The sequence below is a fragment of the Symphalangus syndactylus genome, chromosome 1 (assembly GCF_028878055.3).
Source record: "Symphalangus syndactylus isolate Jambi chromosome 1, NHGRI_mSymSyn1-v2.1_pri, whole genome shotgun sequence".
NCBI classification, from domain to species: domain Eukaryota; kingdom Metazoa; phylum Chordata; class Mammalia; order Primates; family Hylobatidae; genus Symphalangus; species Symphalangus syndactylus.
In genome coordinates this window covers 90,261,245-90,273,562 of record NC_072423.2, presented here as the reverse complement: position 1 = coordinate 90,273,562, position 12,318 = coordinate 90,261,245, and the positions used below count along the sequence as shown (strand labels likewise).

Sequence of the window (12,318 nt, the reverse complement as noted above, 5' to 3'; positions counted from 1 at the left end):
AGGTGCCAGGTAGAGACCCTGCAGCTTGGGGTGGACACAGGTCTCCACCAGCGTCACCTGTACCCATCTGTGCCTACACACCGGTGTGGCCCCACGCAGGCACACTGCCAACACACACACATATACGTAAGGGCACACCCCACAGTCAGGTATCCAACTGACATGCGCATGATCACGTACCACATGCCCCCTACTCACGCATACACAGTACTGACACACACAGTGGCACGCTCCACACACATATCCACACACGTGCACACACCAGCGTTCATCTGTGTGCCTTCATTCATTCAGCAGTTATTTACTGAGCACCTGTTATGTGTCAGGCAAGCATAGTGCCCAGCTTTGGGGCTACAGCAGTGAGCAAAAGGGACAAATGCCTTGCCCACATGGAGCTGACATTCTAGGGAGCAGAGTCAGATGAGGAGAGCAGCAAAGTGCCTAGCATTCTAGAAGGTTCCAGATGGTGGGGACAGCCGGTGCAAAAGCCCTGAGGTACGAGCATGCCTGTGCATGTTCACACCTCAGCACACTTCACAGGTATATATGCCAGGACACACATGTACACAAATGCTCACTGACCCAACGGCAAGCCCAGGCCCACAGGCACAGCGTCACATGCGTGGGTTAGGTTAGTGGCCACCCAGGAAGAGCTCCCGCCTCCTCTTCCTCCCTCCAAGCCCCCTCCCCACCTGCTGTCAGACCCTCCCTAAGCAGCCCCACTGAGTGAACTCAGTGTCCCAGGTGCAACTTCCCTCCCTAAAGGCAGCCCCCTGCCTCCAAGCTAGCAGGGCAGGGGATGGGGATCCCCTTGCCCCAGCCATGGAGGGAGAAGAGAGGGGAGTGAGGGAGGCCAGAGGGAGACAGGATCCTCAAACTCCACAAAGGAGAGACAGAGGCTGTGGTTGTGCACTCCGGGGACTGCAGGGACCTGGGTCAGCTGGAGGGAGAACTTCCCTCACTGATGTGACCTGGGGCACAGGGAGGACAGAATGTCCAGAGCCCCCTCCATAATCTAGGCTGGCAGGGGGCTCCGGACCCAACTGTCCTCCCCACCCAGGGGCTTTGCCCGTCCCCCCTCACTCCAGGCCTTGGCACTCCTGGGGTCTAACTGCTCATGTCATGCAACTTTGACCATGTGAGTGAGGGCTCTGAGGTCTAGAGGTCAAGGAGGCTGCACGGACATCACCTGGCATGGTCGCCTGTGCTGGAGCCACCCCTCAGCATGTCAGGAGGAGAGGCCCCTTCCCTGCCCACCCCAGGCTGGCACCCAGCTGAGACCCAGGCTCCAGTCCCAGCTCTGTTGTGGCCACCTTGAGGGAGCCTGACACATCATCGCCTTCCTCTCCGGCCTCACAGCCCCCCTCAGAAATGGGAGGCCATCACCCACGCTTCCACTGCATCCCAGGACTCCAGGAAGACAACGTGCAAAGAGCCTGGGTGTGGCAGATGAAGCCACAATACAGCCAAGCCCCTCCCCCTTGCTGGCAGCAAGAACAGAACCCAAATCTCAGAGGGGGAGGTGGGGAGGGCCCACTGGATGCGCCAGGGACCAAGACCAGGCCACGCTGGGCCAGAGCTGTCATGGTGCAGGCCCTGTGCACAGAACCACAGAACATGCTCAACAAGCCCCCTAAGCTTAGGGGCACTGACCTACCCTGGGGACCAGTAATCTTCAAGGTAGGGTGCAGAACACCTGCCATGGACCCATGGAGTGTTCACTAGGCCAGGCACTATCTTACCTAATCACCCCAGAAACCCTGGGACAGAGGTCCTGCCATTACAACTGCATTCCCATGTTACAGATGAGAAAGCAGAGGCACAGCTGTGCCCTGATACAGTCAAGAGAAGGACTGTGGGTAAGCAGGAGAGCTAGGAACAGACCCCAGCTGCCCTTGCTGGCGAATGCACAGAACCATTACATCATCCCACCCTGAGACCCAACCAAGAGGTATCCACACCCGGTGGCAGCAGGGGCTGAAGGCCTGGAGATAGGAGAGGAGGCCCCACATACTCCAGCACCCAAGGCAATGAGAGAAACTGAGGCCCAGGAAGGTGCTAGGTCCGTGAGGAGGAAGGTGGGAAGGTAAGGCAGGCTGCCTGGGTAGGGCGGGGCCACCCAGTTAATGATTCAGTTAATAATTTCTGCTCCCAGTTCCTTATCAGGGAGGGCAAAGTCCAAGGGTGGCAGCCAATCAGCAGCTCTGCTGGGCTGTTACCCAGCAGCCTCTGCTGCCAGGGCCCTCACTCTGTAACCCCTTGGGAGTTGGTAATTGGGGAGCCAGGCCCCCAGGGAAAAGGCCATTCTGCCCTCAAATGCCCTCCTTGGTTCTACTTAAGACCCCAAGGAGCACTCTGTCCAGCCTTCCAGTCTCAGGAGAGTCCCTGAGGCCAAAGGGTTGGTAACTGCCTGCTTCTCACCCCTGCACTGACCCCAGGCCCTCCAGAGAGGTGCTTTCTGGGGTGCGTCCCCCACCCCCGCTGCCTGTGTTCACATACCCATTGTTGTCTCCAATGACCCTGAGAACACTTCCTGCCCACCCCCACCCCTGCCCTGCACTGGGTGCTGGGGACATGGGGATGAGTCAGACCCCCCACTACCATTTCCTCCCCTGCCTGGGCTCAGGGCCTGGGGTGGGTCTGGCAATCAGCTCCATGCACTGGGGCTAGGACAGGAGTCCTCAGGGGGGCTCTGGATGGACCCAGGAGGCAGGTCCTCTTCCTGGGAGTCAGGGGTCAGGAAACCCTGTGCCTGGCCACCCTTCCCATCTACTTACTCCCTGGGTGCACCAGGGACAGACAGAGACACACAGGCTGACACGGGCCACAGTGCCACCCCCATCACAAAGCCCAGCTCAGCCCCTGGATTCCTGTCCAGGTGGGGGTCCTCTCTTCCAAATCGTCAGGTAGTCTCTACCTGGGACCTCCTCCTGCCCTCTGGAGGCAGAGATGTTGGTCCCTGACAGGTAGCACCCCCACCCCAAGGTACTGGTGGCAGAGTAGGGAGCTAGGGGCTAGGTGTCCACTCTGGCTAACTCTGGCCAACTCCCTTCTCTCTGAGCCTCAGCCAGCGCCATTCCCCTCCCCTCACCCATCCCACAGCCGGGAAGGGTGGCTTTCAAACCAGTATCCTGGTGCTCGGGGGTCTGTGAGGAGCCCAGCCCCCATTATCAACTGTATCTGTCCTATCAGGAGACTATGAGTTTGTTTGATGGTCAAAAAATCACATTGGAAGCCCCTGCTCTGGTCCAACCCACTTACTTACCCTGGGAGGGGAATGAGGCCAGAGAAGGAAGTCACCAGTCCAGGCCACCCATCAGCTCCAGAAGGGGTGAAATCCCAGGCCTCCCTCCTCCAGCCCTGGTGGGGCTCCAGAGGCCGGGCAGAGGCCCACTAAACTCCAAGTGGTCTTTCCAGCACCTGCTGGAAGGCAACTTCCCTCCATCCTCCAAGGCTCCCTGCACACCCACCTGCTTTCTGGGGGGCACTGGCTGCTCACTCGAGCCACATGTGCCCCTAGAATCTGGGGCCAGCAGGCACCCCTTCTAGGCTCCGCCATTCATACTCTAACATGTCTCTCTTCCCCAGGGCTGGGCAGTGAGCTTCTTCAGAGCTGAGGTTCTTCTCTGCCACCCCCTCCTGTCTTGCAGGTGAGGAAAAAGGACTTAAAGAGGGCAAGAGCTCTTTGGGGGTTCCCTGCCAGGCACAGACGGTCACCCCACTCTCAGTGGTCCAGCCTGCACCAGAACTCTGAAGTCCTGGCAGGATTCTCAGATGCTGCCCTGTCCTGTGCCTGCCCTGGCTCTGGAGTCCAAAGCCCCCTTACACTGTGGCCCGGTTACCTGCTGGAAGCCAGTGCATCCTGCCCGGTGGGTCCCCTTTCTGCAGGCCCTGTGCCCGCCGATCTGGGCTGCCTTGCCTCTCTCTAGGGGATTAGCCGGGCAGTCACGGGGGCCCGGCTGTACCAGCCTCGAGGGGGCCGCCCTGTCCCGGCCTCCCACCTGAGGTCCAAAGCGCCTTAGCCCCCAGCCCACCACCGGCACAGGGCAGGACCTAGCACCTATGCTTGGTGTGCCCAGGGAGGGGCACCACGTCAGGTGAGTGGGCGTGCTGTGATGCAGCCCCTTCAGTAAAACCCTTTCCCAGCCTCCCAGCCCAGAGCCAAGAGCACAGGGTCTGCTACCCACTGTCCAGAGGGATAACCAAGGCCAAGTGGGGACCAGGATGAGAGCTCAGGTGTCCCCAGCCCCAGCCCCAAGTGTGACAGCACTCAAGAGTGACGCAGCCACAGCTCAAAAGCACAGCTTCCCGCTCCCTCGCACTTCACACTCACACTCACAAGCACACCAGGCCCTGCTGCTCCCAGGCCTTCTCTCACACCTACAGTGGGTCCCCCACATGGGCCTTCCCCTCCCAAGTGGCCTGCAGACCCTAGCCCTCAGGGCCCACCCACACCTTCCCCCATTGCAGGGGCTGGGAGCTGTTTCCAGCCCAGCCCTCCTAGGCGGGCAGCCTCACACCCCTCCCCTGCTCCCCACAGACATTCTTGAGTCTCCTCTTATCTCTCTGGAGGGAGCAGCACAGCCTCCCCCCTCCAGGCTGCTGCATGGCTAAGCCGTGGCGTCAGCCCCCGCCCCCCAACCCATGGTCAGGAGGGAGCCAGGGAGTCCAGGCCAGCCAGGCCCACCCCTCTGCTCTCTGTCCGGGCCCAGCGTCCTGGGGCAGGCAGTGTGGAGGTCAAGGGAGCCTGGCCTACGGGTCCTCTGGGTACCTAGCAGGCTCAAGGCACCCCAGACAGTAACCCAAGCAAGCACGAATGTTTGGTCCCCTCTTCCCCGAAGGTCTCAAACCGCGTCACGCTCCTCGAGAGCTCCAATGGATCAACAGTGTCTGGGGAGAGCCAGAGCCCCGGGACAGATGCGGGGCTGCCTAAGACCCTCAGATGGCCCAGCTGACGCAGTCAACCATTCAATCTAGTCCAAGCCTGAATTCTTGGGGTCCGGGTCTGTGGGGTGTCCAGAATCCTGGACTGGGATGACTGAGGCTTGGGGGTGCCCCTGCCTGGGCTGCTCAGCCAGCAGGTGTGAAGGGTTCCTGCCTCCCAAGTCACAGAGGGAGAGAAACTGAGGCACCGGAAGACCTGCTTCTCTCCTCCACAGGACCCCACAGGAATCTGGGGCTTGAAACTTGGGCCTTGGTTCCCTGCCCTGTAGCCCTGATAGGTTCACACATGAAGGGAAGGTTCTCAATGCATGAAGGAGCAGGATGTGGCCTTAGGGACTAGAGGGAGCTCGGGGCAGGGGCTGGGCTCGCTGCATTGGTAGACAAGGGCACAAAAGGGGGCCAAAGGGTCTGGCTAGATGTTCCAGGGAGGTTCTGAGAAGTGGAGTGGGCTGGGAGGCGTCAGCCTGAACTTCCCCTCCCCCTCCCACTGCCGTCCCATCCCTCCAGAACCCAGCACCAGGAGGAGTGGTGGCCCTGTCGCAGGGGCAGGGGCCGTCCAGGAAAAGACAGGGAGTTGGTTAGATGTAGGAACAGACCTCCAAAACCAATGTACAGGTGGGGGCAGAAGAAGACATTATGGGGTGTATGTCAATTCCACCCCTGAGGGCTCCTTTCAGGGTCAAGGGGGGGTGAGGTCACTCTTTCAGGGGGCGAGGTCGGAGAGGCACAGCTCCAGGGTTGGGGGGACATAGTGCTGAGGAGCCTCAGAGGGCTGGTGGGATGCAGTTCACAGCACTAGAAGGGTCCCAGAGAGCAGAGGTGACCGGTGGCAGGGATGTCAGCTTCAAGAAGGTTCCAGCCCTAGGAGAGCATGCTAGGGAGGGGGGTCCCAGCCCCAAACAGGAGAGGAGTCACTAGGGGCAGCATTGTGGAAAGCAGGTGGCAGTCTCCAACGAGGTCCGGTCTCAAAAGTGGTCCTACCCTCACGGAAGCACAGTGGGGAGGTCCCAGCTCCTAGAAGTCAGGGGGGATGGCGCCAACCTGAAGGGCACACAGGGGGTCTTGGTCTCTAGGCGGGGGCCACAGATTCTGGGAAGCAGGCTGGGGTCCAGCCTCAAGAGGTATGGAAGGTCCTAGAAGGCACGCTGGGGGTCTGGGCCTTGAAGGGAGTTCTATCCCGCTTGGGGTTCTGGGGAAGCACAGTAGAGGGTCCCCAGACTCGGGAAGTTTGCTGGGGGCGGGAGTGTCACAATTTAGGGAAAGTTCCGGGTCCTGGAAGGCTCAAAGGAGTCCGGACCTGGAAGGGGACACAGTCCCAAGGAAGCTGCGAGTTGAGGAGCGGGGAGGGGGAGCCCAACTTCAGCGGCGGTGGGTGGTAACCGCCAGGGGACTCCTAGCCCTGGGAGCCTGTCTCGGCAGGCTGGTGCCAGCCTGAAGGAGGGCCCCAGCCAGAGGAGGCGGAAACACAGCGGGGGTCCCCAGACTCCGGAGAGATCAGCCGGGGGTTCCCAGCGCCAGAGGGTCGCCGCCGCCAGCCCGCGGTCTCTCACCTTCGAAGAAGCGCTGCAGCGCCTCCGTCTCGTCCACCACCTCCATGTCCCGCCTGCCCGGCGCACACTCCGGCCGCGGCCCCGCTACAGCCCGGCCCGGGGGCGCGGCATCGCCGGCGCGGCCCGCGCGACAGTCCCGGCTGGGCTTCGGCTGCGGTCCCGCCCGCTCCGCCGCCGCGCTCGTCCCCCGCGCGGTCCTGGCCCGGCCCCTGCCCGCCCCACGCGCCCCGCCCGCCGCGCCCAGCGCCCCCTGCCGGCCCGCGCCGCGCCCAGCCCGGCCGCGGGCACCACGCCCCCGACTCCTGCAGGCGGCGCTCAGCGCTGGGCCGTCCTAGGCTTGTGGGGCGCGGGGCCCTCCCGGGTCGGGGGGGCGCATGGCCGTCCCAGGCTTGCGGGGCGCGGGGCCTTCCCGGATCGGGGTGGCGCGGGGTAGTCCCAGGTTTGCGGGGCGCGGGGCCGTCTCGGGCCGGAGGAGCGGGACCATCCCAGGTTTGCGGGGCGTTGGGCCTTCCCGGGTCGGGGTGGGAGCGAAGGGCCGCTTGGCCTCTGTGGGGTCGGGACGGGAATGGTGTGCCCTCGCCGTCCTCGCCTTCGTCTTGCACAGGACAAGATGTCACGATTCCGAATCCAAACCTCAGAGACAGCCCCCATCCCTCTCGTTAGCCACCCACCCAGCTCAGCAACAATAACAACCCGCATTTAGGGAACGTGTGTTATGTGCCAGGCCACACAGGCGTTATCTCATGTCATCCTCACAAGCACCCTATCGAGGAGATGCTGTTACCTGCATTTTACAGATGGGGAAACTGAGGCTCAATACATTAAGGAATGCCAGGAAGCCCTGTCCTGTGGCTGTGATGATGGAAATGCTCCCTGTGTTGTCCCGTATGGTAGTCAAGTGAGCACTGGAAATGTGCCTATTGAGACTGAGGAACTGAGTTTTTCATTTTGTTTCATTGTAATTAAACAGTTACGTGTGGCTGTGGTATTAGACAATGCAGGTCTAAAAGCTCCTTTATTTTTGAGACGGAGTTCCACTCTGTTGCCCAGGCTGGAGTACAATGGTGCTATCTCAGCTCACTGCAACCTCCACTTCCTGGGTTCAAGCGATTCTCCTGCCTCAGCCTCCTGAGTAACTGGGATTACAGGCACCCGCCACCACACCGGGCTAACTTTTGTATTTTTAGTAGAGACGGGGTTTCCTCATGTTGGCCAGGCTGGTCTCGAACTCCTGACCTCAGGTGATCCGCCCACGTTGGCCTCCCAAACTGCTGGGATTACAGGCATGAGCCACCACTCCCGGCCCTGGCTAAGAGTTTCAAGGTCATTAAAGTTCAGAGCCAAATCCTGGCTGCCCCAGGAATCCGAGCTCTCCTTTGCCATGGCCCTGTCTAGTATAATGAAACCTGGAGGTTCTAACTCTAAGCCGTTGTCCTTGTGCCCCTGCCTTCACCCTTATGACTGACTGCCTCCGAATCTCTGTCCTGCCCAACTTGCACAGCCTCTCTTCTCACTGATTTCCCCTTCAGTTCTCCCAAATCACCCTTTCTGAAACATACATCCGATCATGTCATTCCTTTGCAAAACTAAGTTTCCCTTTGCACTCAAAACAACATCTGAATGTCTTGCTCTGGTTTCTCAGGCCCCACCTCTACCACTGACCTCAGCTCTTCCCCTTTCTCCATTGCTCACTGAATAACAGCCACCAAGGCCTCCTTGCCATTGCTCAAACATGCGAGGCCTACACCTGCCACAGGGCCTTGGCACATGCTATTCCATCCGTTTACAATGCTTGTCTCTACATGGCTAGTTCTTTGTAGCAGTTGGTCTCAGCTCAAATGTCATGTCCCCAACCACCCTACCTAAAGCAGTTCTCCCTACCTAGGCCTTTCTTGCTCACCATGTAAAAGATTCCTATTTAGTTTCTGTTATTGTCCTTCTTGCTCTAGAATGGAAGCCCTACAAGGGCAAGATATTTTTCTGTATCGGTTACTGCTATAGCTTCAACACCAAGAACATGACCTAGCACACAGTAGGTGCTCAATAAATGTGTTGAATGAATGTATGGTGGCATCTTCAAACTACCGAATCCAGTCAGGCTCTAGTGGCTCACATCTGTAATCCCAGCACTTTGGGAGGTTGAGGCAGGAGGATCACTTGAGGCCAGGAGTTCGAGACCAGCCTGGGCAACATGGCAAGACCCTGTCTCTACAAAAAATTAAAAAATTAGCTAGGCACAGTGGCACATGCCTGTGATCCCAGCTACTGGGGAAGCTCAGGAAGGAGGATCGCTTGAGCCCAGGAGGTTGAGGCTGCAGTGAGCCATGTTTGCACCACTGCACTCCAGCCTGGGGGACAGAGCAAAACCCTGTCTCCAAACACAAACAAACAAACAAAAATCTACAGAATCCCGGACCTCTGAAACCTTGGGAGCAGATAATTCTGGAATCCCAGACCTAGAGAATCATCCCGCTTCAGAGTGGCTCAACTTGAAGGCAGCACATAAAAGCTGGAAAAACCTACCCCACCCAACCACTGTTTGACAAGCCAGAGGTGTGGGGGACTGCTGGCAGATCAAGATGCCAACGTAGCCAGCTTCGGACTCTCACCTCTGCCTTGCAGCATCCCCGGGGAGGGCGGGGCACAAGCCAGGCCACCCCGTGGGGATGGGGTGAGAGGCCTGGAAGCCGCTCCCACCCCAGCCTCCCTGTCAGTTCTCAGTGGCCAGCCGTGGGGGAGGGGCAGCCAATGCCTGAGCCCCAGATGTGGCCCAGTCAGCAGGCCCGTGGTGGCCCGCCGAAGAGGGTCAATGCCACGACAGTTCTGGGGTTGGGGGAGGGGGTGCTGAGGCCGGCGGGTGCCTCACAATGAGGTTTTGTCCCTCTGGGGGCCGCTCTCGGAGCTGTTGCTCTTAGATATATAGAATGGGATTTTGCTGGAGGCCCCAGCTGTGTGTGCTGACCACAGCTCCCCCACCGCCCCCGCAGGGGCTGGGCTGAGAGGGGGGAGAGGGGCCACACTGAGACTCCTATTCTTTTCCAGCTGATACACCCCAGAGGTTTTTCTCCCTCCGCAGACTCCCTTAAGACAATTGTTATTCTCCACCCTGCCCCTCCTCCACCCGGGGTCAGGCCTGCCTGCGGACAAAGTAGACACCTGCCTACACCATGCGATTCTTAAAAATGGATTTACATTATGAGTTGCCTGGGACCAGCCACAGAACCAGCTTCTCTATAAGCCTCCACGTACCCATGGATCTTTCCTCCGTATCCCGCGTGCTGCATAACTGACCATCATCTAAGGTCTCACCACCATCCGTTGAGCTACACATTGTCCCTGTCCTGGTCAGCAAGGGCTGGAGGTAGAAGGGAAGACTCGTACTTTGTCCCTAACACCCCAACTCCACTGCATTATAATCAATTAAAAGTATAGATTATTCAGTCTCTGGGGTAGCCTTGAAGTCGGAAGGGGTGGAATGGAGCCCCCTGTTAACCCTGTAGGAGCCGACCTGGCTAAGGGAGCTCAGGCCCTGCCATCTCCCCTGTTACACTAGGTCACTGAGCAAAGGAGCAACTGTCCCCAGGGATGTTCATCTCTGGACTGGAAGAAAGAGGTGGCTGAAATGTCCCAGACTCAAGGGCTCAGCCAAGAGTCGAGGCTCCCATCTGCCAACTCCATAATGAAGCTGGGTCCCAAGCAGCGCTGGGGCAGAGGCTGGGGCGGGAAGGTGACTGGACCGGTGAAAGTAGCCCAGGGGACTTGCATACCAGGACCTAGGGGGGCCCATCAATGGAGATGAGTCCTCATCTGTGCCCCTGGCTTCTCTACCGAGCCACAATAAGTGAGGGGCTGAGATTTCAGCCCTAGCCCGGCAGACATGGCTGTCCCCTGTGGCCAGCTCCACTTGGTCCCCAAGGCCTGCCCTCTGTCCTCAGAGGCCTCATCTATAAAGCACACTCAGTATCCCTGCCTTACAGTGGAGGTAAAGTGCCAGGTCAGTGATCAGTAAATGGTGCCCTCTCCAGTTCCAATCAGCTCCCAGCACCCATCACTGGCCCTTGAGTGGGATCAGGGCCAGGAGGAGGTGGCAGACAGAAGGCAGCACTGGGGAGAGGGATGCTGGCACCTGAGGGTTAATGGGTAATGGGCGTAGAGGCCAGCCCAGGAGAAGGTAGAGGCCTGTCCTCCCTACCCTGGGACTCTCCTGGCCTCCTGTGGACCCACACAGCACTGGCATCAAGCCATTTCGCAGAGGAAGAGGAGGGCTCAAAGTGGGGTGAGTGTCAATCCAGCAAGCCAGTGAGGCTGGTGGTTCAGCTTCCCTGGACTAGGGCCCAAGGGCGCACCTGAGTGTAGTGGCCTGCAGGGTAGAACTCCTTCCTGACTGCAGTGGCACCGGGACAGGAGGGGGCTGCTGCAGGTACTGAGTGGAGCTTGAGGCAGGGTGCCTCTCTAGCCCTTCCCAGCGCTGCCCTCTCAAGACCCTCCCCAATGCCACACCCTGGCTACAGCCCTGGGCAAGCCACAGAGCCTCTCTGGCCTTCAGTTTCTTCTGTCTGTGCTGTGCTCACTGGACAGGATAATTTGCAGACCAATGAGACCACTGAGGGCAAAGAACCTCTGAAAGCCATCAGGTGTGGTGGAGGCCAGAGTCCTAGGCTGGAAGGCCCTGATTCTGGTCCCCAGTCTGTCCCCACCTCCCATACGACCTTGGGCAGGTCTTCACCCTTGTTTGGCCCGTTTCTGCTTCTGTTCAGTGGCTGTGGGTGAAGACAGGCTCTAAGGCCGAGGGCATTCTTCTACCACCCTCCTCAGCTCCTCACCAAGTAGGGCCACTGGACACTGGGGGCCGAGATGGGGGCAGGGTGGGGGGAAGGGAAAGGTCCGGTCAGCTTGGCTGGGTCAGTGCCGAGGCCGGACTCTGCAGCCAAGGCGGGACTGGCTGGCTGAACAGCGCCACCTGCTGTGTGGAGGGGGCAGGCCCCACCACCTGGGCCTTCCAGCCACTCCTCAGGCCTCACTGCCCCGAAGCTAGGCTGGCCTGGGGTTCGGGGGCTGACTGGGCCTGGCCAGGTATTTTGCACCCTCTTAGGAAAGCCCTCAGCAAAGACTTCCAGTGGCCCCTGCATTTCAATGCTGTCCCACTGGGATCTTCTACCCCTGCCTGCCCTAGCTGTCTGCATTGTTGGGGAGGGAGGTGGGCATGGTCAGACTAGCCTTGTCCCCCAATCGCAGGCTTGGCAGTCTTGGGCAGCTAATCCTCTCTGAGCCTCAGACCCCTCAGGGAGGAAGGGGTGGCCAGCAAGCTGTATCTTTCCAGGCTGTAGTATGAACGTGCACCCGCTGGTACATCTCTCACACAGGCAGGACTCCGCAAGTGGCTGCCCTCATTCACAGGGGGCTTCGAGGGTCTTCTACTCCCTCCCTGCAACTCAAAGTGTGGCCCTGGGCCAGGGCACTAGCCGAGCAGGAGCAGGCAAGAAATCTATACCTGGGCCCCACCCCAGACCACTGAACCTACACCTGCATTTAGCAAGCGCCCCAGTGAGTCATGAGCACCGTGAACTTTGAGAAACAAAGTTCTAACCCAGTACAAAGGGCTGGACCTGAACCACCCAAACACACCTTGCGTCTTGGCGGTGAAACGGGCTCTGGTCCCAAGGAATCTGTTTCCCCCTTAGGCTTTCTGTTCCATTCAGGGAACAGTGGCAGAGGCCCCCCTGGCCCCCTGCCCCATGCCGACCCCCTGCTCTGCTGCAACCTTGACATCAAGTTTCTACTACCCAGTCCCCACCTGATGCAAAGACATTCGAGGCAGCCAGCG

The 12,318-nt window shown here is 59.5% G+C and overlaps 1 protein-coding gene and 1 long non-coding RNA gene across 9 annotated transcripts in view; one reads left to right on the top strand and one right to left on the bottom strand.

Annotated features, from left to right (window-relative positions):
* MYRF (myelin regulatory factor) overlaps positions 1 to 6,654 on the bottom strand; it is a 36,310-nt gene extending 29,656 nt beyond the window's left edge. For all 8 annotated transcript variants that reach the window (XM_055283479.2, XM_055283654.2, XM_055283562.2 and 5 more), the window contains exon 1: positions 6,495 to 6,654. In XM_055283479.2, coding sequence (XP_055139454.1) covers positions 6,495 to 6,540 — 46 coding nt within the window. In that variant the 5' untranslated portion in view covers positions 6,541 to 6,654. The remainder of the gene's footprint in view (positions 1 to 6,494) is intronic.
* On the top strand, positions 1,506 to 5,253 carry LOC129485572 (uncharacterized). The gene is made up of 4 exons (XR_008658750.1): positions 1,506 to 1,680; positions 1,806 to 2,086; positions 3,589 to 3,650; positions 4,842 to 5,253. It is a non-coding gene; the product is annotated as an uncharacterized lncRNA (long non-coding RNA).
* Positions 6,655 to 12,318: the final 5,664 nt, after the last annotated feature.